Source organism: Sceloporus occidentalis, unplaced genomic scaffold (genome assembly GCF_023333645.1).
Source record: "Sceloporus occidentalis isolate IW3139 unplaced genomic scaffold, rSceOcc1.0.p SCAF_6, whole genome shotgun sequence".
Taxonomy (NCBI): Eukaryota; Metazoa; Chordata; class Lepidosauria; order Squamata; family Phrynosomatidae; genus Sceloporus; species Sceloporus occidentalis.
Genome location: NW_028316986.1, coordinates 100,896,127 through 100,920,922, shown reverse-complemented (window position 1 = coordinate 100,920,922; position 24,796 = coordinate 100,896,127). Strand labels below are relative to the sequence as shown.

Below are 24,796 nucleotides of genomic sequence, written 5' to 3'. Positions count from 1 at the left end.
CCACATCCCTCCACCCGCTTTCTCCCTTTACTCTAACCTCATCCAATCCTTTCTATTACAATCTTTCATACAACTTCCAACAAGAAAAAAAAAGCAGTAATTCTTACTTGTTATTCCTTCACCAGAAGCTAAATCAATTTCCTTAACAGAAATACAAAATTAAAAAAAAGACGTTCAATCACCTTAACTTCAGTTTTGGAAAGATATATATATCTTTTCTACTGCTAATATACTTCCTTTTCATCTTTCTAATTTACATTTATATCAACCTTTTTAATTGTTATTGCCTTTATTTTTCCAATAATTCGGTTACTTTTTGCCATTTTGTTTCATAATTTTGGATTGAGTTGTCAGTTATGTATATTATTATTCTGTCCATTGTAGCAAAGTCATTTATTAACCCATTCACCCTTGATGGGTGGGTATTGGTGGGTATTATTTTACTTTTCCAGTATTTTGCATATATTATGTATCCTACTGTTATCGTATAAAGTATTATGCTTATCTCTTCTTGGTTTAATTTGCCTTGTATTTCATCCATTATATTTAATAGGAACAAATCTGGAGTTAGTGGTATCTCTCTCTGTAGTGTTTCTGTCATGATTTTGTGTATATCCTTCTGAAGACCTCTTATTTTTTTACACTGCCATCATATGTGATACAAGTTAGCACCTTTCCCTGCACATTTCCAACATTCATCATTCTTGTTATTATGTATCCTTGCTCATTTAGACGGTGACATCTACTACCTAAAAAGATTTTATAATAATTATCTTTTAAATTGTTACACTTGGTAAACATTAAGTTGTTATTCCACACTTTCTCCCAGCTTTCTAATGGAATTTCTTTCCCTATGCCCTGCATCCATTTCATCATGTTGGTCTTAATCATTTCTTCTTTTAACTCTATTTTTAGTAAGAGTTTATAAATTCTTGTTATCATATTCTTCTGGTTTTGCAATATTATTCTGTCAAATTCCTTCTCCTCCTCTTCTATACCTTGTGTTTTTATATCTCTCTTAAAGTTTTCCATAATTTGGCAATATAGGATTCAGTGTATTTCTGATCCACAGAAGGAGCATTTTTTTAAAGAATACATCTTTTGATAGAAACAGCCTGATCTTTTCTAAACTAGCCTAGGGGAAAAACAGATGTGAGGGAGACATGTTGCGGCATGTCCTCTCTCTTCAAAGAGCAGACAGAAAGCGGGGTGAGAGTGAAGTAGAGGGTTCAGTATGAGCTGATTCCCTTTTCTTTACAATAGAGGATAATCATTTAATTAACCCTGACTGGTCTAGACAATGCCCATTGCACTTTTGGGATAGGTGGCACACTGAGGAAGCAAAAACAAGTAGGAAAGGAATCCCTCTCCCTTTAAGCCAAGTTATCCCTACTGGACAAGAGAGCTGCAAAAACAAGGGCTGAAATTGCTATCTCTTCCAACAAACAGGGGCAAATGTAATAGGAAAGAATATTCAGCAACACATTTATACTAAGGGCTAATGTATGCGAAGGACCTCTGTTGGCACTAATAAAACTCCCTTTCTTATAGATGTGTAGTTTTAACAGAATTGTGGCACACAAGCACAGAGTTGCTCCCATGTGCTAATGTCTCATCCATGCACTGTGGTCCCACCACTGTGACCAATGTTTGAAGAATTAAAAGATGTACGTTCAAAGTAACTAAGGCATATTTCATGTCATAAGTACTTTTAGCTTTCTCTATATGGAGCATATCACATGAAGGAGATCAGAAGTTTATCCCATGAATATCCCAGAAAAATTACATAAAACGATTTCACACGATGTCACACAAAACCCGCATTAAAGTGGTCTCAAAGAAGCATTAATGTGCATCTTTTTTTACTTTTCGGATTTCAGCAACAATGCATTTTCAATACCACTTTATTTGTGCAATTGCATGTGATAATCATTGGCACAATTACTCGCCATTTTCACTTTACTTACAGGATGCTTTAAATGCAATTAATCTCTCATTAATGCCAAAATTAGCCCCAGTGTGATAAACTGTTAATTTAGAAATTTCTGTCATGTTTCTGAAACTATGTTTCCAGTTGAACTGAAGGCCAAATGGCATCAGTCTAGTCAGCCTGATGATTCTCAGTCTGTGATGAAAAACGTATTTACTGTATAGTGAACTGGGGCCTCATTCCCACTGGGCATATAAACTGACTTACCTTGCTGCGAGTCTGCTTTGGATTGAGTATTCAAATCATGGTTATCGTTCCCATTACCAACGGGAGCATACGGACTCGGTTTTTATTAGCTCTTGTTTTGTTCCCATTTACATTTCTCCGGTGCATTTTGACACAGATTTATTTTGCTCCCCATTCCCATTGCGTTTGTGGAACCGTTTTTTCCATATTTTTTTTACTTTGAGCTGTCGCTCAAGCACTTAGGAGATTAAACGTCACTGTGATGCCTATTTCTTCGGTGCATTTTGAGCGGACTATTTTTGTTCCCCGTTCCCATTGCATCTTAAAACCTGTTTTTCTTGTTTTTGTTTTGGGTTGAGCAGTTAGTCAATCAATCGCTTAGGCTAAATTATTTCCACGCACCAAGCCTGGCTCCAACCACAGCAAATCAAATGAATGCAAAGCCGTCTAGGCACCTAAGGAAAAAAAATAGTTTAAAAATGGTGTTCAGTGGGTCTTCTCACACTCGATGTCTGTGCAACAGGGAACAGTTATGCCGGGGGGGGGGGGGTATGCTTACCACGTTTTGAGCTCAATGTAACAAGTAGCTATGTTTGGAAACCCGACAGAGTGCCTAGGCGATCGAAAGCTTAATTTTTTTTTAAAAAAAAATTCATCTACACACACAATCGCTTCCCGCACCACTAAGGAAAAGCTACGCGAACAGGAAAATGGCACCGGGAATGCTAGGAAAGAGAACCAAGTGGGTGATACCTCCAGACCAGCCTCTTCAACATTGGCCCTCCCATCCCCAAATACCCGAATCGGAAACCTTTGATGTTCCCGTTAATTTACTCCAGATCGGACATTGTCCCAAGCAAAAGAACCGCTGGAAAAGTGGTGCCAGGATAACCTGGATTAGACCACAGCTGATTCGGGTTATCACTAGAGAATCGATCAAATGAGGATTGAATCTGAATTCAAATGGGAACAATATCCTATAATCCAATTCTTGATATCCTATAATCCGCTTTATAACCCAGTGGGAATGAGGCCTCGGTCAGATTAGACATGATCCTATTTTAAGTACCATCAAAGACCTTCACTGAATGGGATCAAGAGTAGCTTGCATATTTCTGACATTTATACAAATGGATACTGGCTTATGATGAAGCCACTTGTCAGTTCAGATAAAATCCATGGGCTGGATTCTTGTTAGTCACTTTATCTACATGTATGGCCTGTTTTTAGCAGGATGCAAAAGGCAATTTTCTAGCTTCTTGCATTTTGTCCAGAAGCATCCTCACTCCAGGCAGTTCCTAAGCCCTATGAAGCTACTACAGTACTACAGAGAAGTAAGAGGAGGCAACTAGCCAGCAGGGACTGCCTCTCATCCCCCTACAGTTCACACGTAAAAGAAACATGAAAATGATTTTGTCAGCACTCTTGTGCTACCTTCCTCCAACTTCCTGCCTCCTCAAGTTTTAGTGGTTGTATCAGCAGCCCCACAAGGCTTGGCTGCAACCTCTGGGAAGAGTCTGCATGTGTTGATACTTACACTGTACAAAAGGCATTAGAACCTTGACCAGAATCTCCAGGGGAAAAACACATGAGCTGCCCTTTATAAATGATGTGCTGTGATAGATGTTCCTGTGTCTCCAATATGTGTGGATCCTGCCTTAATTTCCCCCCTCTTTTTTCTTTTTTCTTTTTTTCTTTTTCTTTTCTTTTTTTTTTTTCTCGTTAGGCAAGCAAGCAGAATGGTCGATCACTAAAGAAGAGAGCCCAAGATTTCCTTCTCAAGTGGAGTTTTTTTGGAGCTCGTGTTATGCACAATCTCACTCTGAACAATGCATCAAGCTTTGGTATCTGATTTGATAAACATTCTCTCTTTCCTTCCATTTGCTTTATGGCAAAGTGCAGTTCCTATATTAAATAGTGGATGGCCCTGGCTCAAATTAAACCCCTGTCTTTCTCCACTTTAGTTTTAAGGAAAACATAGATTTAAGATGTTGGTTGTTTTGGTTTTAAACTTCATGCAACCAGAAGCATGTGTTTCTAAACACTTTAAAAGTTTTCTTGTATTTGGTATTTCTGACTAGGGAACTCTGTGTGTGTGTCCCATTAATATACATGGGTACAAGAATTTGTAAAATTCTTTATAATAAGTGAGTGCTTCTGGGTGGCAAGGGGATTCTAGGAGTTGTAATTTTCAAAGGTTTTAAGAGCCCCTTATCATATGATATAGGTTAATCTCTAAATGAGAGGTGTTTGAAGCTAATTTTTTTCATTCCTTATGCTCCGATCCAATCATTCACCTTATTAATTGGTATGTCAAGAATGGTTCATGTTCATTGGAGTCCCCATGGCACTTTTTTTCTTTATAATCCATATGCATTTATTTTAATGGCAGTTCCATCTTCTCAAATGCAGAACTTGGAAATTTAAACTTTTTTTAAATTGCCACCCCCAGAATCCACACTGTTCACGATAGCTAGGAATTATAGTCAAACAAACAAATTTTTAAAAATCCTACCTTTTCCAAGTCCTGTCATAAAATCATCAGTCACTATAGGAAAGTAGATCTTAACTGTGTTGAATCGAACTTTCATGTCAATTTAATATTGAGTGTCTTTTATTCCATAGATGTAAACCAATAACTTTCTGGGTGTTAAATATAAGGGGAGCTGAAACACAGACAACCTAGACCCCTTCTATTAAGGTTCAGCTTTATCTGACTCATTATACTCTTCAAGTATAAAGCCTATCTCACTTTCATCAGTGTTGCACTTTGATGTCATTAGTGGCCAAATAACTTACAGGACAGTAAACATATTGAGCTAGGTGGGCCAATGCAAAGCAAGATTAGAGGGAGAAGTTAAGCACTGCTCCTTGTTGGTCTTAGCAGGTCATTGAAAGTCCAACAATTATTTATTTGTTCCACTTGCTTCTTGTAAAGTGTTGAGAGATGGTCACCAAGATAACATCTAGGGCATGCACATGCTCTCTTACACACACTGTCTCCCCACTTTTCTTTCTCTGCAAGGTTCGTTTCATCTGATTCGCATGCTTTTAGATGAATACATCTTGCTTGCCATGGAGACCCAGTTCAACAATGACAAAGAACAAGAACTCCAGAACTTATTGGACAAATATATGAAGAACCTGGGTAATTAGGATTGTTTTTTTGGGAATCTTTATAGAGTCCAGAAGCATTAATAACTGCACTTTAAAAAAATAGTTAAGCACAGGTAGCGAAGCCGCTTGCTTGTTTTGGATATAAATTTAGTTTGATTATACTTATTCTCTCACACCTAATACTGACATGTTGATTTGTTTAAATTTTTTGGACATTTCATTCCCAAATATTATGATGAACAGAAATGTATTAGGGCTGGAATTCTAAATGAACCTCATCTGAAAATAAGTCTCACTGATCTCAGTGATGATCAGTTTTGAATAACCATGGTTAGAATTATATAAAAATCAAATGAAATTAGATAATACTCTCCTCCCCTCACATCTATTAATTCGACTTAGATATAAAGGGTCATCCTTACAAAAATCTTACAAGTCCCCCCTCCCCACGCCATAAAACTCAAGCTGATGTTTGTAAAAGTTTTCATAGGAAGGCTTTTTAACATCGTTTTGAGATAGTACAGAGATGGTGAACTGGAGAAGGTACTCAGAAAAAATCCTAGCAAGTCACAAAGAAGAAGGCAATCACTTAGGTTATGTTGGGTATAAGCTGTTTTAGTTTGACAGGACACAATATACACTGTCAGTAGTTGACTTGAAGAAAACATATATTCATTGCCAGCCTTTAAGAAGTACTAAATAATTTTTTTTAAAAAAACTATTTTTAATAGGCCTCAGCTATCAAATAGCAAGGCCCAACATGATGTAGTGGTTTGAGCACTGGACTGCAGGAGTTGTTGGTGTGTGCCTTCAACTTGTTTCTGACTCATGATGACTCAAAGGCAAACCTATCAGGGTGTTTTCTTTCCAATATTTGTTCAGAGGTCATTCCTCTGAGGCTAAGAATGTGTGATTGTCCAGGATCACCCAGCAGGTTTCCATGACTGAGTACAGATTCAAACTCGGGTCTCCAGATTCTTAGTCCAACACCCAAACCACTACACCATACTGACTACAGGAGACCAGGTATCAAATCCAACTCAGTCATAGAAACCTTAGGCAAGTTACACCCTCACTCTTATTGAAAAAGGCAATGACACACTGGTTCTGAATCAGTCTTGCCAAGGTAACCCTAGGATAGCGTTACCCTAAGTATTTGAGTCAACTTGAAGACACACAAGAATAACACAAACAGCAACAAATCAAATGGTATGACTTCATTTTTAAAAATCTAAATAACTTGTATCATTTGCCATTTTTGTTCCCATTATGAGTGATTACTGGACACAATCCAGTAGCATAGGGGTCAGTCTTAGCTGGCATAGCCAATGGTAAAGAATGCTGGGAGCTGCAGTTCAACAACATCTGGAGGACTGCCCTTTGTTCATCCCTTCCCTGTGGTGATACACATAAGTTGTAAGGGCACATGGTGTTGGTGCATCTCCTCTCTAGGGAAAATTCCTATGACTGCTTCCCACATTGCATTAAAAGTGGACACTCAATCACAATTAGAATTTCAGAAACCAGATTTGGTGATAGCTGCAATCCAAACAACCTATTCTTGAGTTTTTCAGTCAGCTATGTACATGAAATCAAATCCAGGTTCTTTTCTTTATGTCACCAATCTTATTTTCTTTCCCCAGATGCTAGTAAAGCTGCTTTTACAGCATCCCCTAGTTCTTGTTTCCTAGCCAACCGCAACAAGACTGGTGCAATTCCTAGTGATGCTTCCGTGAAAAATGAATGTCTTGTGGAGCAAGCCTACTTCACTGTCTCAACCAGTCAACTCAGCAACATGTCCTCTAGTCTAAACCCCTTCTCCATAGGGAACAATGAGAATATGCAGCTGACAGGTAGGAAAGAAACTGGCCTCCACCTCTTGCTGCTGCTGCTTCTTCTTCTGACACTGTTACTGAATGGAACATAAATATTCATGAATTCAAGATATAGCTGTGTTAGTCTGTAGAATCAGTATGTAAAGAAACTGTGTAGCACCTTTGAAGCTAACTAAAGAAAGAAGTTGGCAGCATGAGCTTTTGTAGACTTAAGTCTGCTTCCTCAGATGCATAATTATCCATGGTTATTTCCTGTTAGTTGACTTTGGGGGAAAAAATCTCTGAACATAAAGACAGCCCCTTCTACTGAACCCTCCATTCCTCCTCTTTCTTTCTCCAGGTCAAACAGATCTCTCTCAGAGTGCTGCCCATCTCATGACTCCACCAATTTCTCCTGCCATGATCAGTCGAGGAAGTGTGATCAACCAGGGACCCATGGCTGGCAGACCTCCAAGTGCAGGCCCACCACTGTCTGCACATTCCCACAACTCCTCCTATTCAGAGCCCCTTTATCAGACACATGTGCCACAAACAAACCAAAACTTTTATGGAGTTGGTGTTGGCTACCCAGCTGTGTTCCGGGCACAGACACATTCATCTTCTGGAGCCTATCAACCGCACAGGGTGGAGTCCAGCCACTTTACAGCTGCGAATGAGCCACAGCGCTTCTCCAGAGATTACTTCAATAACAGCTGTGCTGTGTCTCCATACAATTCCAGGTCACCTCCTAACTTCGGATCCTCTTCAACTGTACAGGACACGCACAGCATGCAGTACTTGAACAGTGGGGGCTACAACTTCATGAATAATTCAACGACTAGTTCTTGTCAAGCATCATCATATTCCTCAGCTGCTTCTAATGGTATTAAAACTTTACAGAAATTGATTTTATTTTACTTGATCTAAATTTCTTACTTAATGTTTCAGAAACTGACTATACATTTTTTTTCTAAAATGCCTTCCAGAAAGGCTAGCCAGATTAATTTTCTGCAGCATCACCATCAGAGTGAAGCAGCACTTTTACAAACCAATAGATTTATTGTGGTATAAGATTTTGTAGGCAAAGGTCCACTTTGTGTTACTGTCTACAGAAATGATGGGGAAATTTAAGACAGTGACCCCCATGGAACAGAAGCTGTTTTGGAAAGTACCTACTGCTGGGTGAGAACTCTATGATTCTATGAGAAAATCACAGAACCTAGCTGGATCAGACCAAAGGTTCATCATCTTCTTCAAATGTTTCTGGGAAATCACAAGCAAAACATGTGGTTAGTCACTCATTCTTACTGTTGCTCCCCAGCATCTGGCATTCAAGGTGAAACTAGACAACATTCTAACATTTGTTTAGCACAAGTGCTTTTTCTGGTAGTGAAAGATATGCTTGTAAATAGCACGTGCTTTTCCATACCTTCCTATTTGGCATTTGGCATGCTTTTTTTTTTTTAATTGGTCATTGGAAGGTAGAAACAGGCATAATTTTCAAGTCTAGTTGCTAAAGCACATAGTGTTGAGGAAATATGCTTGTAAAGGGGAAACATGTTAATTGTAAAGACTATGCATTCCCATTAATACTTAGTTTAACCTTTAAGATTATATTACTTCAGAAAGCTGTAGAATACTGAAGTAACAAAAGGTAACATGGCCCACTGGCCTTACAAAAGAATATTGGGAGATAATGGAGGAGCATGGGAGTTGTGAATTAAATGCATGGGTTCAAGTGGCTGCCATCATCTAGTGATTTGCAGAACCTATGGGCCATGCCTGTGCTTAGCCCTATTGACCCCTCAGCAGCCACATGCCTACTGGGTGGCCAGTTGACACTTCATCATCCTCTGCCACCTTTTCCCCCTACTGGTAAGCATTTCAGTTCTCCCTTCTCATTCTATACCACTTGTAGTAGACACACTTATCTTCCATTAGACCATCTCACATGACTTCTGCTCTGATACTTAGAATTTATTGACACAATTAGGACACCCCAAAAATGTGACCCATTTTCCACATTCCAGTGAATGTGTGGAGGGCAAGTATATATGTTTACCCCTCTGGTTTCCCCCCTCCCAGAAAAAAATAGATATTTGCCCTCTGTGTCAGGTAGAAAGCAAGGTTTGCTTTCTGTGCACATTGAGATAGGGCCTCAAATGCCTCAGGATTGGTTACTAAGATTAAGTGCTGTCTTCTCAGGAATGATTTATAGGAGGAAAATAACTTCATCCATGGGCTAGTAGAGTTTTTATAGAGTTTTCTTAGTAGACTTGTAAAGATATGTGGGGGTGGGGGGTGGGGATAAACCACTGGGAGTGATTTCTTCTCCTTACACAATATCCCTGGAAGTCCAGATCATCACAAGCTTTCACCTTACAGGATGCATGGCTATTTGTGATTCCATTTCAGTGAGGATAGCATCAAATGACATTTTCTAGCCAATCTGGTTCTCACATCATTGTGGCAGCAATGCTACTCCAGGCTTTAGATAGCTTTAGAGGGGCTAATGTGCTGAGTCTATTTTGAGGATAGGTTTCAGCACACTGGAGAACTCATTTAGCCTGAGTTAAAACCTGGAGTGTCTTCACTCCCCCACCCCCCTAACATGGAGCCACCAGCCACCATTGGTGACTAGTATCTTTTACATCTTTATTGGGTTCATTAGAAAATTCAATCTCCAGAGGACTACACATGTGAACACTAAGTTTGTGTTCATAACTGCTGAGAGCAAATATTTCTGTTTATTACATAGGATGAAAAGTATTTCACATATTTACATTTTTAAATCCCAGCTTGGTCCTACTTTTGAAAGGGAAATCACATTAATGTCCTATGGCTTAAGAATCCAGTGAACTATGCTCTGAGTTTAAGTAGACCTCAACTTGTTCTCATTTGCTCTATCATTATTGTTGTTGTTGTTGTCATTATTATCATTTATTTATAGAGCTCTGTAGAATTGGATAGTGCTTTATATACTAAGGGTCAAATCAAATTTTAAAAAAAAAGAATAAAAACCTGTCAAGTGGCGTACAATCTAAAACAACAACATTACATGATTAAAATATCTCTAAAACAATACTAATTAGTATACAATAAAGACAAAGTAAGTAGCAGATTACACCACACTACACTAGCAATGGCCAACTGGAGCCAATTAATTGCATCAATGTGTGTCCTGAATTTTGCTGCTTACAATTCACCTGGGAGCAATACCAGCTAAGTCAGGGGTAGGCAACCTTTTTGAGCCGGGGGCCGGGTTGCTGTCCCTCAGACAACTGGGGGGTCGGAGGCAAAAAATAAATAATTAAATAGTTTTTAAAAAATTAAATAAATAAATAAACTGGGACAAATGTAGGACAAAATTTTCAAATGGCGGACACTTTTTTTAAATGGAGGACATACGAAAAAATTGTTGCTTTTTTAAAAAAATGTTAATATAAATGCATGTTACTGAGGCTTCTATAGACAATTGCCCCCCCTTGGCCCCTCGCGCGAGAGGCCAAAGGCCTCAGCGGCAGGACCAGGCTGGGGCCGGTCCCAAGGCCTTGCTGGGCCGGATTTGGCCCACGGGCCGTAGGTTGCCTACCCCTGAGCTAAGTGAAAGAAGAGTATGAAGATAATGTCACATTTAATTTGGTCAGCACCCCTTACAGCTTTCCATCCAAACTTCTGACGTGTCCTTCTCTGCCCCATATGTTCAGTATTCCTGCTTGGTCTTGCAAATAGTTGGGATCTCATTAGTCATTAAGTTGTATTCTGTGTCAAAATCAAGAAGTCTACCCCAAGGTTTTGTTTTTCTCAATTTCTCCTTGACTATATAGCAGGAAGTGACCTTAAAGGTCCTAAAACCAAACATAGAAGCTGAATTTTCTCTTGCATGAAATAGTTTCTCTTGTACAAACTGGTTCACTAACATAGTTAAATTGGCACAAACCAAAGGGCCATTGTCTCACATTATCAGCTGCTATGTGGTAAGTCCATACTAAAAAAAACCACTAGAATTTATTATGTGCAGCTATGGAACTTTGCTGACATGGATGTTTAATGGTCACATGGTTGCATGGCTTCTAATTGAATAATTTGCAAGTTGTTATAATGCGGAATTAGAGATCATCTCAGCATAATGCTTGCTTACCTATATTCTCTATTGTTACTAACATTTACATATGTATTGTCAAATTCACATCAACAGGATTCTATGGAAACAATATAAACTATTCAGAATCCCAGAGACTTGGGCCAATGGTAGATCAGCACGTTTCTGTTATCAGCAGCTTAAGCAGCATTCGACCCCTGCCTCCATACAGTGACATTCATGACCCACTCAGCATCTTAGAGGATAGCGGAAGGAAACAGGGAGCATCTTATTACTCAGATACCTCCATAGCATGCCGGAACCCTATCAGTAAGTAAATCTGATGGTAGAGTGAGAACAGTAAGACAAGAGTGGGAATAAATATGGTGGTGACACTAGTGATTTAAAGAATACTTGACACTGCATCTGCATTGCAGAAATAATGCAGTTTGACATTCCTTTAACAATCCCAGCTCAATCCTATGAAATCCTGGGATTTTTAGTTTGCTGTGGGACCAGAGCTCTCTGACAAAGGAGGCTAAATATCTCACAAAACTACAAATCCCAGAATTCTATAGCATTGAACCATAGTAGTTTAAGAAGTGTTAAACTGCATTTTTTTTCCTGCAGTGCAGATGCAACTGCAGATTTTCCCATTCTCAACAAGGAAGTTTGTCTCAGTACTTGAGGCACCTCATTGAGGAAGTTAGCTGCTGTAAGACTTTTCCACTTTCAGGATCTTTTTATATATACAAAATTAATTCATGCAACAGCCCCCATAGATTTAAAGCATTTTCTTTTCTCCCCCAGGCCCACCCCTATGCAAGAAACTAAGCAGCAAATTTGTTTTCTTATAGGTTCGGATATGCAGCCTGCCATATCTGCATCCTCTTCCCAATGCATGTATGGACATTCTAGACAATGTTCTTCTCAGGAAACAATGGACTCTTCTGGGCAAGCCAATAGTGAGATGGTATCGTCTTTACCACCAATCAACACTGTCTTTATGGGAGCTGCAAGTGCTGGAGGCACCTGAGTTTATAGATGTAGCTGCAATTCTTCATACTTTATCATCTGCTCCATGGCTAGTAAACATCCTCCTGTAATGACTGGAATGGAAAAGTAGACAAGTATTACATGCTCACCTGGGACTTACTTCTAATTAGACATGTATTAGCTTGCACTACTATAAGGCTGTATTCTTCCCTGAACTTTTCTTTTCTTTTTTTTCCTTTTCCTTTCCCTTTCTTTTTGATGCCTAAAGCCATTATGCTCTGTTGTTTGTGTTTTTGCATTGGAAATCCAATTATTATGGCCTACAGAGCAAGGGAGAAGGACGAGGAGGAGAAGGAAAGTGGAGGGAGGATAGGATAGGAAGGAAGGAAATTTCTTCTGATTTCTACTTATCAAAATAGTTCTTCTGTCCCTCTTTTATAACTTCTATTACGTAAAAACAAAAAATTATTTAATAGGTATGGTTTTCTCTATTTATTGAGGTTGCAGACTTGTTTACATGCAGTTCTGTTAGGCAGATTGTCAAAATATGTTTTCTACCTCCTGCAGAAATGTTTACAAGGTTTATTTTTTTAAATTGCTTCAAACCAGTCTAGACCTAGCTTACATTTTCTAATCTCATGGATTAAACAGCTCATTTCAAGTGGTCTGAGTGGCAAACTCGTTTACTTTTGGTCATTCTTTCATTGGTTATTCAGCTCAGTTTATCCTGTTTTTCACATGGTGAAGATAACTATTAGCCATCATTTTTTCCTTGTTGAACCTTTTTTCCGAAAATGCTGTCACTTAATACAATCAGGTATTAACTATGTCTTAGAAGTCAGAAAGACACATGAAAGGAAGGCTGGAGCATAAAAATATTGAACATGTATGCTTTCATGGCAATATCTATTTCAGATACCAAAATGTTTCTAAATGTAAACCTAGTGCCCAAAATTTGGGTGTGGTGCACATAATTTCTGAAGTAGTTGCTTAGGGCAGGAAGGGCTAAATCTCACAGTTAAAATTGGCATACTGAGCATATGAACTGACTAGATCCATACCAAATTGGGTGTGCAGTGAAGTAGCAGTTGATTTCTAACTTGCTATTTAGACCCTATTTGCAGTCTTCTTAAGTTGCAAGAATAATGGGACACACAGAATTTTTTGAAAAACACTGGGTCTTATGAGGCAACCCCATGCCACAGGTTCTCCCCCATCCTCCAATACATTGGACAATACCAAACTAGAGAAGAGGTGCAATATGAGCTTTTCACATGTGCTTTAGGGTATCTTTGGGGAGAACAGAAGTTCTGTATTAGAGGGCATGCTTGGCATACAGAAGGATGTTACTCAGTCTCTGGCATCTCTATACAAAACTGTGAAAGAATCCTGTCTGAAACCCTAGAGAGCCACTCTCCATCAATATAAAGATTACAGGGTTGAATGAACCAATGTTCTGACTCAAAATATTGGCCAAAATCCTCTATGTGAGATACATAGGCATAAGCACCATAGTTACAGTATTGAACACTGAATCCTGGCCTGATCCTTCCAGTCCCCACTTAACAAGAAGCAGCCACTATGATGAATGGGGTCTGTTTCCCTGTTGCTCAGGAAGCAGCTGACTGCATTTTCCATCTCTTACCATGAACAACAGGGAGAAAGGTCTGTATCACAATTACTCTTCTTGCCAGAGATGACTTGTGCAAGGTGGGTTGGTGAGACTATCATTTAGCTGCTTCCAAAATGACAGGGGAACTGACCCCATTGATTGCAATGGCTGCTGCCCCTTAAGTAGAGATTGGGGGAATGTCATGGCCCCTATGTAGCCCTTAAACAAGGGATTATGTAAGGATCATGAATACAGTACATAACAGTCACAAGTGCATAACTCTATTTTACGCATTCGCAACTGCCATAGAGGATTCTGACCAACCCCTCTTTCTATGTTTCTACCTCAGTCATTATAATGCAATAAAGTGAACTGTCAATTTGGATTATGGAGCTTCCATTCATCTGGTGGAACAGTTGATGAAAGGCTAAGCATGTGGCAGGTCCAAAGTTTACATTACAAGAGGTAAATATCACAACAACATTTAATGTAAACCAAGAACGTTCCCAGTACAGTCACAACTTTAATTGATTGCTGGGAATAGATAAAGTTGCTCTGTTTCCTCTGGGCTTGTTTGCTCTGTACTACTGGAATAGTGAAGAAGAAGGAAGGACTTAATTGGAAGCATGACTCTCCACTACTGCCTGCTTCCTCTACTTGTAGCTTAGAGCAGGCCTAGGTTTAGTCTTTGTGTAAGAAATATTTAGCCAAATACCTGTATGAGGCTAGTACAGCTGAGAAGAGACGAGGGAAGGATTTGTCCCAAACATTAATAACAGGGAGGTTGACAGAACAGGGACTAAAAGGGTTTAGATGAAAAGTAGACTATTAATGCATGGGGGTGTTATTTTCTGCTAGTAGTATGCTGTTATCTGCATATCTTAAATCAGGGGTCGGCAACCCCCAGCCCGCCTGCCGGATGTGGCCCCCGGAGGTGGCAGGACCATCCCCAGCCTGGTCCTGTTGCCGCCGCCGTCACCAAGGCCACCGCCTCCTCCTCCATCTCCTCCTCCACCTCCTCCTGGGCCACACGAAGGGGCCTGCAGAAGCAGCCTGCCGCCTCCACAGGCTCCCCCCGGGCCCTTGCGGCCCCAGGCCTCTCCCTCCGGAGGGAGGCCTGGGGCCGCACGGGCTGAGAAGGGACCCGCGGAAGCGGCCTGCCACCTCCTGGGCTCCTCCACTGCCCTTGGAGCCCTTTTGGCCGAAGGGAAGAGCCAAAGGGAAGGGCCTGGGACGGGTGCCCAAGCCCTTCCCTTTGGCCTCCCTCCCTTTCGGCCGAAAGGGCCCCTTGGAGCCCTTTCGGATGAAGGGAAGGGCCTGGGACGGGTGCCCAAGCCCTTCCTTCGGCCTCCCTCCCCTTCAGCCGAAAGGGCCCCTTGGAGCCTGTTCAGCCAAAGGAAGGGACCAAGGAGGAGAGCACACGCCTCCTCCTCCCCGCGGGGCTTTGGTGGAAGCTCCGCCCCGGCATGCAGCTCTGCCCCCAGAGAGTGGAAGCTCCACCCCCCAGCTTCAGCCCCCCAGTTGTCTGAGGGACAGCAACCCGGCCCCCGGCTCAAAAAGGTTGCCTACCCCTGTCTTAAATTGTTGACATTCCCCTAATTTTCAAACCTCCATGTTCCAAGTCTAATCCTACTTTACATATGATAAATTCAGTGTGCAAATTAAACAGAATGGGTGATAAAATGCAGGTTTCCCTGACCCCCTTGCCAATTGGAAACCATCCCACTTCTCCATATTCTGTTCTGATGGTAGCCTATTGTTCATGAGTACAGATGAAACAGCAGCACCATCAAATAACAGTCAAAGTGTCATTTTTTAAAGAGCAATCTATATTTTTTTCATTTAATCTACACAATCAAAGATTTTGCTATAATCTGTAAAGCATGGGCTGATTTTCTTCTGAAATTCTTTGGTGTGTTCCATTATCCAATTTATGTTTGCAATGTGATTCCTAGTGCCTCTTCCTTTCCTGAACCCAACTTGGACATCTGGCCATGGTTGCTCCATATACAGTAAAGGTTTTTAAAATGAGCATCACTTTACTTGCATGACAAATTAATGCAATGGTTCTGTGGTTATTGCAATCTCTGGTATTCCCTTTCTTGGAGATTGGAATATATATCAAAGATTTCCAATTGGTGGGCCTTTGTTTTGTTTTCCATATTTTTGACAGATGAACTAAAGTAATTTTTGTCTCTGTAGCTTGAAGCAGCTCTGTTGGTATGCCATTTATTCCTGGTGTTTTATTTCTCCCAAGTGTTCTAAGTGCAGCTTCCACTTCACTTTCTAAAATTGTAGATTAATCTTCAAATGATTTTGTTGGAATGAATCTGTCATCCTTCCATCTCTTTTATATAGTTCTTCCCTATATTGTTTCCTTTGTCTTTTTATTTCTACTTGGTCATATAATGAGTTCCCCTGGTGGTGACAGGGCATCTCCACTCTTGGGTCTAAATTTCCCTTTGATTTCTTGGATCTGAGAGTTCCTCTGCTAGTGTTACCCTTCAGTACTGCTGCTGCTCTGTAGCATTTGGCACATTTAGTCTGGTTCCTTGATAAAAGCCTGTCTGACATGGGAGACCCACTGCTACCATCAGCATAGTTTCTTGCCTCACAGGAGCATACAATACCACGACTGTGGAAAGGTAGTGACATTGGTAGGCTCCACTTGCTAGTTTAATCTAAAATAGATCTATACTGAATCAGTTGGACATACATTGGCACTGATTTACAAAATCCCATTCATTTCAATGAATCTATTCTGTTTGGGAATAGTAATGGGATTTAGCTGTTAATTCTTTCTTTTTTTAATCTTTTCTAATCTAGGTAAATAATCCACAATGGTTGATATGACAGCAAATAGCATTCATGTTGCTAGGAGTGGTGGGCAGGGCAGAAAAAAGAAGAGATTTAGATTAGTGATAAGATTTCATTTATAATCGGTCAGATATCTTGCTTTAGAATAGCTTTTGAAAACCCAGCAGTTTCCGTAAGTATTGGATTAGAATCCACAGCTGGCAATTGAATTGTGGGGTTTCTAATCCATGGCGTCGGGAAACTGCTGGGTATAGGAACGCAAGTGAAATTAGAAAAAGAGCTACTAGCAGTGTCCACCAGTGACAGATTTCATCTCCTCCTTGTATTTGTTTAGATCTGGCTAATAATGTTAACCTAACTATTAACACATTTTTTTAAAAAAAAAACTTCATTAATGTGTCCACTGATGTGGACTGAATTAAGTTTTGGGGCTGTTTAACTAAAATCTTAAGAAATTAGGCATTTAATGCTAATCTTTTAAGCTATGGGCAAAGCAAATGAGTAACCTTTACCTCGTATGATATACCATAGCCTGGGGAGGTACCTTTTATTTACATAGCATCAAAAGACTTAGTTCTAAAGAAGCATATTACAGAACTGCAAAATGTAGATGCTAAACGTAGATTCAAATTGGCCACAGCATTACTGGTTATTTGTAATCATGGCATGTGTAAATTCGGAGCTGGGAGTGGGGTGGGAGGACAGGTATTTTTGTCTGCTTCACATTTGCTGAGTAGCTGGTCTGACCATTCCCCTCAATGGTTCCTTGATTATCAAGCATTCTGGCTGTCAAAAAACATGAGAAGCCTAAGAAGGTGCTGTCTAGTGAATGTCCCTCTGGTTGACTTTCCATAGGCAGTTGACAACTTTGCAAACAATAGTTTGGATTAGACATTTGGTATGACCTAGAAGGATTCTTCTTATTTTATTAAAGTTATGCCTTAGCATTTGAGTAGGCTAGGAGGAGAGGTGGCAGGTGACTCCACTACTTCAGAGTGCTAAATTCACACTAGGTTTTATAAGAACTAGTCCAGGTTTTACAAGAACTGTCCATGGTGCTGAACACTGTTCCCAAAATAGGTGTTAAATGTCATTCTTGATTTTCAGGAGCAGATGATGCCACCAAATTTCAATGACAGGGTTCTCTCCTCCCCCCCCCCCCCAGGCTGCTTTGGAAGCACAAAAAGAAGGTTGGGGGCTACATACAGTATTCTGGCCTAGGAGGTCACACTTTTCTTACCCCTATTTTAGCTTGAGACCAGGCTTGCCAGTGCTGGGGCAGTGGACACGTTTTGATTTCACAAAAGTGTAACACATTATGTTTCCTGATTGCACTGCCTGATAGTCCTGTGAAAGAAAGTACAGAAATGCACCGGACAGGGACTCCATTAGGATGGGTGTGAAATCTGCTTTTGCCCCTACAAGCTCTGCTTTTAGGTGGCCTGGCTGCAGTCAGATAACTTTCTCCAGTATAACCTCATGGGAATTATTAAGAATCAAGTCATCTGCTGTCTGGTGACTTTGTTCCTAGTTATTGCACTCCCTAACCTATGTAGTCCCACATTAGATTCACTTCCTAATGCAACAGCTCAGCGTGATAAAATCCTGGGAATTAGCAGATAGATTGATAGAGAACACAGTAGATTATGTAAAAGGCAGACTTATATCCAGATTAGCCCAATACTGGAACATCAGAAGTGCAGTTTCATGGGATATATAGTAAGATTAAACATATGTAGGAAGGAAATATCAAGACTGGAATAATGTAAATGTGATGAATGCACATGGCAAATCATATTTTCAGTTCTGCCCAAGGGAGATTAAGTTCAAAATTGGGCTTTAGCTTTCTAAATAAAAAATAAGAATGCTAGGGAAAGGTTTTGCAGAATATTCATTTGTTACAAGCTACTACTTACTATATTTAAATAACACAGATTATTTAATGTTTTAATGATTTTAGAATATCCTTCCACACACACAACTGGGAATAACCAAAAGATTCTAACAAGCTGTTGAAATAGGAAAATCTGCTTTCCGTCCTCTTGACTTAGTTGATTATTATCCTTGATCAAATAACAGGCCACATGTTCAGACTGCCCTGGTGCCCTGGTTGCTATAGTAAAGATAGATACACAGTTAAATCCTGCATTTAAAAAAAGATTGATACTGAGGGTCTTTTTGTCTCCTCCATCTATTGTACATCTTTGTAGTAGTAGCAAATTAATAAGACAGTTCCCCCATTGTACCAAGAGCTTTCATCAGAAGGTTTACTATACAAAAGATTTACCTTCTCATTAAATTATAGAAGAGAAGAAAAACAACAACATGTATACATATTTAGTACACAACATGGTGCAGCTGCAAAACAGAAAACAAATGTGATCAGACTATTTGCTATTTGTTTTCATGCATGAAACTGAAATGGCAAATGAATATTTATTGTATCTTAAAGGATACATCTTATAGGATACTGTTGTGTTTGTTTTTCTTAGCTATTAAAATCCATTTTTGTTTTGTAGGGATCAATGGTATTTGTTTATTTATTTTAAATGCATGATTGTGTGCGTATATAATTTTGTACATAAAATGCATAATCCCCACAAGTTGGTCATAATTCTTGCAAATGAAAGGTTTCTTTTGTGATCTTGTATTTTTGTTATATTCAGTGGCCATGGCAGGACTGCTGCCAGAAATAAAGTTTTTCATTCTCAGCATCTTGATTTTAATTTGCTGTTTTATTTCCTCTTGTTGCAACAGAAACAATGACAAAAATGCCTGTCCACCTCTCAGTATATAGAAATCTTCAATTTCAACTTCCTCCTAGCCCTTTTCTTGTGCTCAAAGGACTTCATACTATATATTCTTTCAGCCATCATACTTCCTCTTTCACTTCATAGTAGAAAGCTTTCATTTGCCAGAATGATTTTATGTATTTTAAATAAACCAATTTTATGGGTTTTTTTAAAAAACAGACACAGGATAGCATCACTGTGGCTGAAGGAATAAAGAAGCCTTAGGAAATGAATTTGATCTGGAGGAACCTAGGTTTAAGCTCTTTTTTCTTACATGACACTATTTTGAGCATAGGCATCTGTTTTCCAGAATGCATGGGTGTTACCCAAAAAGGTAGGAGTCCTCACCAACTGTGTCAGCATCTTCTTAAAAGTTGGGAGAAATGTTTAGCTCGAGGAGGCTTGCAAGAGGCTGGGTAATTTGAAGATCATTATAATCTGTGTACACCAGTACTAACTGTGGGAGGACTCCAAGTTTGGTGAATATAAGAAGGTTTTTATTCAGAAATATGCAAGAGTGCAACCAAACACATGGTAGCAATTTAAACAGAGCATCTTACAGAGCTAACTGAAATAGACATATGGAAATTGGATAGTAGAATCTCAGGGTTGTAGAGGGGTAATATTTACCTGTCATGAAGAGGAAACCATGGAAAGTGGGGTGTGCCTCAAGACAGTGTCTGAGGGTAACACAGTGAGTGGAACAGGCTCTCTGTACACACATGGTTTGTGGGCAGACTGTGAGCACAAACTGTGTGCAAGGAGAGTATCTCGGGGGCTGATATGTATACCTGATATCTTAGCCTCAAGGGATAATAGATGCAATCTTGCAATATAACAATGACTTGATGGCCTTCTCAGAAAATGAACAATGGGATTATGGAATGACTGATGGCTTTATCCGGAGTAACAAGAACATTGATTGGGTTTAGGATAACCCCAAATAGATGGATAGGGAAGTTGGCTGGGGATAGGTGGGAAGTGTTGGCTTATTCACCTTCACCTTTTTCTCCAGCGCAAGAGGATTTGTGGAAAGTCGAAAGGGGGGGGGGGGGGGAAATGGAACAATCAGCTTTTATCTCGATATTACCTGGGCCCTCCACATGTCTTTGGGTTTACATATCCTTCCCATGGGAAAGTTTCCTATCTTCCAAAGGTCAGCATAACCTCTCAAGAACATGTCTGGCACCATATATGAAAATATGGAAACCAGATTGGGAAGGCCCAAACCACCCCTGCTCTTACAATCGCACAAGATCTTCTGGTTAATTCTTGCCTTTTTCCTATTCCAAATGAATTTTAATATGTCAGATTGCCAAATCTTTAATGGTTTTAAAGAGTGTAGTACTGGAATTGTTTGAAACAAAAATCTGAAACTTTATTATTTTGCTTCTGTATTAAATTGGTTTTCTGAATGGGTTGTGTTAAAAAAATGTAAGGTTGCTGACTCTTGAAGGGGGAGATATGAGATATGGTTGGCATCGATATGTTTTCTATGGGAAAGATAAAGTACACAGAGAATTCAAGAACCATATTGTGAAGAAAGCCTTACTTTTGGTGTGGGACAAATTAAAAGATAGATTATGCAGATATCTCCCTCAATGTTGTTCACTCCATGAAGCCTTTTTTAGTAAGGAAGGTATTTCTAAACTAAAGTGGCTATGTTACTCAGATCTATTAAAAGATGTAACAGAAAGTGAAAGATCAGTGAAATCACAGGAAGAACTTAAAGAAGCTGGAATAACATGTCACTGGTATTTACATAGGCAGTTATATGAAAGATGGAAAATAGATATGAAGTTAACAGGGATAGAAAGCCAAAAGACACAATGGGAAAATATCACATTGAAAGGGAATAAGAAATTTATCTCTAAGTATTATAAGATGCTACTGGAGTGGGAAACAGAAGAGGAAGTAATTAGACTTTCTATGATAAAGTGGGCACAAAATGTAGGCTACAATTTGAACTATGAGGAATGGGAGAAAATATGGTCAAAAAAACTGAAATATATAACTTCACAGGAGCTTAAAGAAAATGTCTATAAAATGATATACAGGTGGCATCTATCCCCCAAAAAGCTATCCTATATGTATAAAAATACAAATCCCGCTTGTTGGAAATGTCATGACAAGACGGGATCTTTCTTTCACATATGGTGGACATCTAAAATAGCTAAACAATATTGGATTAATATATATAAATGTTTAACAACAGATCTGAAAATTCAAATACCATTCTTACCAGAAACTTTTTTGTTGGGCATGTTAGATAGTAAATTAGAAAAGCAGAAAGGGAAATTTCTTTTTTATGCCTTAACTTGTGCTAGAATATCCTTTGCAAAAATGTGGAAAAACCCAAAGGCTCCAACTACAGATCAGTGGTTATTTAAACTTCATGAGATGGCAGAAATGGACAGATTAACATGTTGGATGAAAGATAAGACAGAGAACAACATACAGCGAGACTGGGATGAATTCTATGATTTTCTGAAGATAAGATGGAAGAACAGTCTGCTAAAACATGATGGATTGTTGAAATCTTAAATATCTTTGTAGGGTTGGAGGGAAATGGTTGTTATATTTGATCGGGGAAATTCTGTAAACATAAAAGATTGCGGAAATTGTACAAACAGCAGAACAATTAGGGAAGAATATATCACTAAAGAGGTATACTTAATTTGGAGGAACTATGTTAGGCCAATAGTTAAATAATGGAAAGAGGAAATACCTCATTCTATTATTTTTATTCTATAATATTTGTATTATTGTTTGATTTGTAAAAAGCAAATTTAAAGAGTGAAGGAACCATAATGAAAACTTGCCATTTAAGATAAAACAAAATAGATATTAAGATATAAGCAAGTCCCAAGTAGTTGGAAGTATAAGTTATATATATATATATATATATATATATATATATATATATATATATATATGTTTTAGTACATCTATATAAAAAAGCGAACTGTATATGGTATGTAATGTAAAGGTTTATATATGACTTAATATAACGCCAATCAAATACTATGTAAATGTTGTGGATGCTATAAAAATAAAAAAATAAAAAAATATGGAAACCACATATACTGCATGGGAGGTGTTGGGTATGCTAACATGGGGGGTACATTTTAGAGCAGAACCTGGATGAACAATTATTTCAGGTCATTCATCAAATATAGCCATTTGGCAACAGTTGTCCTTAGCTGTTTCTCTTTTGCCTACTGACACTTTCTTATCCATACTCATCTCTAAACTATCCATCGCTAGTCTTCTTGTCTGAGTCCTAATTGTTCTAGGTTGTATTAAGGTAAGATCGGGCAGGAAAAACTCCATTCATTATATACATGCTTTCATTGTGTCAGTGAGTGGTTCAGAGTTTTCTCATTCAGAAATTTTGTGTCCTTGATAGGAAGTGGGTATATACAGGCTATAAGCAATGTACAAATATATGAACTGTCTCCTGTAAATGTATGTCAGATATTTATGAGTTTCCCTTTTGTGGGTATTTTAATATAGCCTCCTCAAAAAGGCCTTAAAGAAATCTACAGGCTAAAACCCACAGACTTCACAGACTAAGATTAGGCCAACAGTTTACTGAAGAGTGTAGTGCTTGGGTTTTTTGGTGGCACTGTGGCTAGTAAGCAACAAGTAAGCAAACAGAAACAAAAGTGATGCAAACAGACTCTACTTGTCTTCCAATTTTCTAGGCATGCTTGTAAACTGAGGAGAAGACACCCATATTAATTAAATTGCAAAGGAGATAGTCACCAACATCCAGTTTGCCAGTGTAACCACACTACTAGATAAAGAGGAGAAAGCAGAGGAGGAGGTGTGGCAGAAGCAGAAAAGTAGCCATGGGAAATATGATGATGGAAGGGGCAGCAAAAGTAATCATGTCTGAGAGATTTTGCTGCCTTCCTGGCTCCTGGGTGGTTTAGGAGCTACCAAGGCAGCTTTGCCCAGCATCCTGCTATATATCTTATTTTATTTTATCACATTTTTCAGTTATTAAATACAGTAGACCCTTGTTATATGCTGGGGTTTGGTTCCAAGATCCCCCATGTATAACAAAATCTGTATATGCTCAAGTCCCATTAAATATAAGGACATAGCAAGATGGTGTCCCTTATGAAAAATGGAAAATCAAGGTTTCATATTTGAAATTTATACTTTTTTGAACATTTTCAAACCGTGTATCGTTGAATCTGTGTATAAAAAATCCATGTATAAGAAGGGCCAACTGTAAATGTGAGACCCAAAGTGGCTTACACCATCTTGTGAGTCTGAATTTTTTTTAAAAAAAAACAACAACATTAAACACAACCCACTTTAAAGCATTAATTTAGAACAGTTAAAAATTTAAAGTTAACAGTTAATATTAGTTTAGAACACTTGTACATATCAAGAATCAGCATTCATGTTGCACTATCCCAACCAATTAAAAGTTGAAGGTCGATTTTGATAATAAAATCTTTGTCTGACAGCAAAATAAATAAATAAATAAATAAAGTGCAAGAAAGGGGCCAACTGGGGTGAAACCACACCAGATTTTAATATAAAGTTTAAAGGAGCTATCTGAAGCCAGAACACACGGTCCAACTCAAGTTGCTTCCAAAACCTTTGGGGGTGTGGCATTTATATGATGCACACACACCCCCAAAGCCACTGACCCCACACTCTAGTCATTTGGACCAGAGCAAAAATGAATCAATTTAAACCAACTCCTGGCGGTGTGGCTTGAGACCTGTGGGAATGAGCCATGCATTTGTCACATTCACGACCCGATCGCAGCTGGAGTGCCTTCTGGTCGCTCCTTCCCAGCCATCTGTTTCACCCCTCTGATGTTGAACCTATTTCAGGGGTAGCATTCAATGCCTTGAATAGCTACTTTGCAGTTTGGACTAAAACCTAGAGCAGATTCACTGCCCCACTAATATGGAGCCACCCACCTCCACTGGCATTCATTATTTCTTCCATTATTTCACAGTGGGGATCAGAAAGTAATAGGTGTACAACTGCAAAGAGAAAGAGCAAAATGATGGCTGTAAGGATTGCTGTGGGAGAGGAAAAATCTATTGTTGGCTGGACTTGTATCTTTTAGTATAGCTTTCTTGTTGGAATTTAGTATACTTAGTAATCTATATATATTAAGCAGAGCAGCAGCAAGCCCTGGTATTTCTGAGCTTCTGGTATTAAATAGGATACTCTGGTAAGGTAAGAACAAGCCTTACTTTATTGTTACAAAGTATCCATCAAAGTCAGAAACAGAAAGTCAGTAGGAAATATACTTTGGTAGAGGAATTCTTAAAAGGTGAGTCTCATGACTGAAAGTTAGAGGAGAGAGGCCTCTTGAGACAGAGATTCATGGATGCGTCTTTTTTGATCTAAGGA

At 39.0% G+C, this 24,796-nt stretch overlaps 1 protein-coding gene across 4 annotated transcripts in view; it reads left to right on the top strand.

The window, feature by feature from the left end:
• Positions 1-12,792, top strand: part of LOC149311173 (DNA-binding protein RFX6-like) — a 51,418-nt gene extending 38,626 nt beyond the window's left edge. For all 4 annotated transcript variants that reach the window (XM_089528488.1, XM_089528486.1, XM_089528487.1 and 1 more), the window contains 6 exons: positions 3,903-4,020; positions 5,202-5,324; positions 6,937-7,146; positions 7,469-7,990; positions 11,306-11,518; positions 12,046-12,792. In XM_089528488.1, the coding sequence (XP_089384614.1) occupies positions 3,903-4,020; positions 5,202-5,324; positions 6,937-7,146; positions 7,469-7,990; positions 11,306-11,518; positions 12,046-12,224 (1,365 nt within the window). In that variant the 3' untranslated portion in view covers positions 12,225-12,792. The remainder of the gene's footprint in view (positions 1-3,902; positions 4,021-5,201; positions 5,325-6,936; positions 7,147-7,468; positions 7,991-11,305; positions 11,519-12,045) is intronic.
• Positions 12,793-24,796: the final 12,004 nt, after the last annotated feature.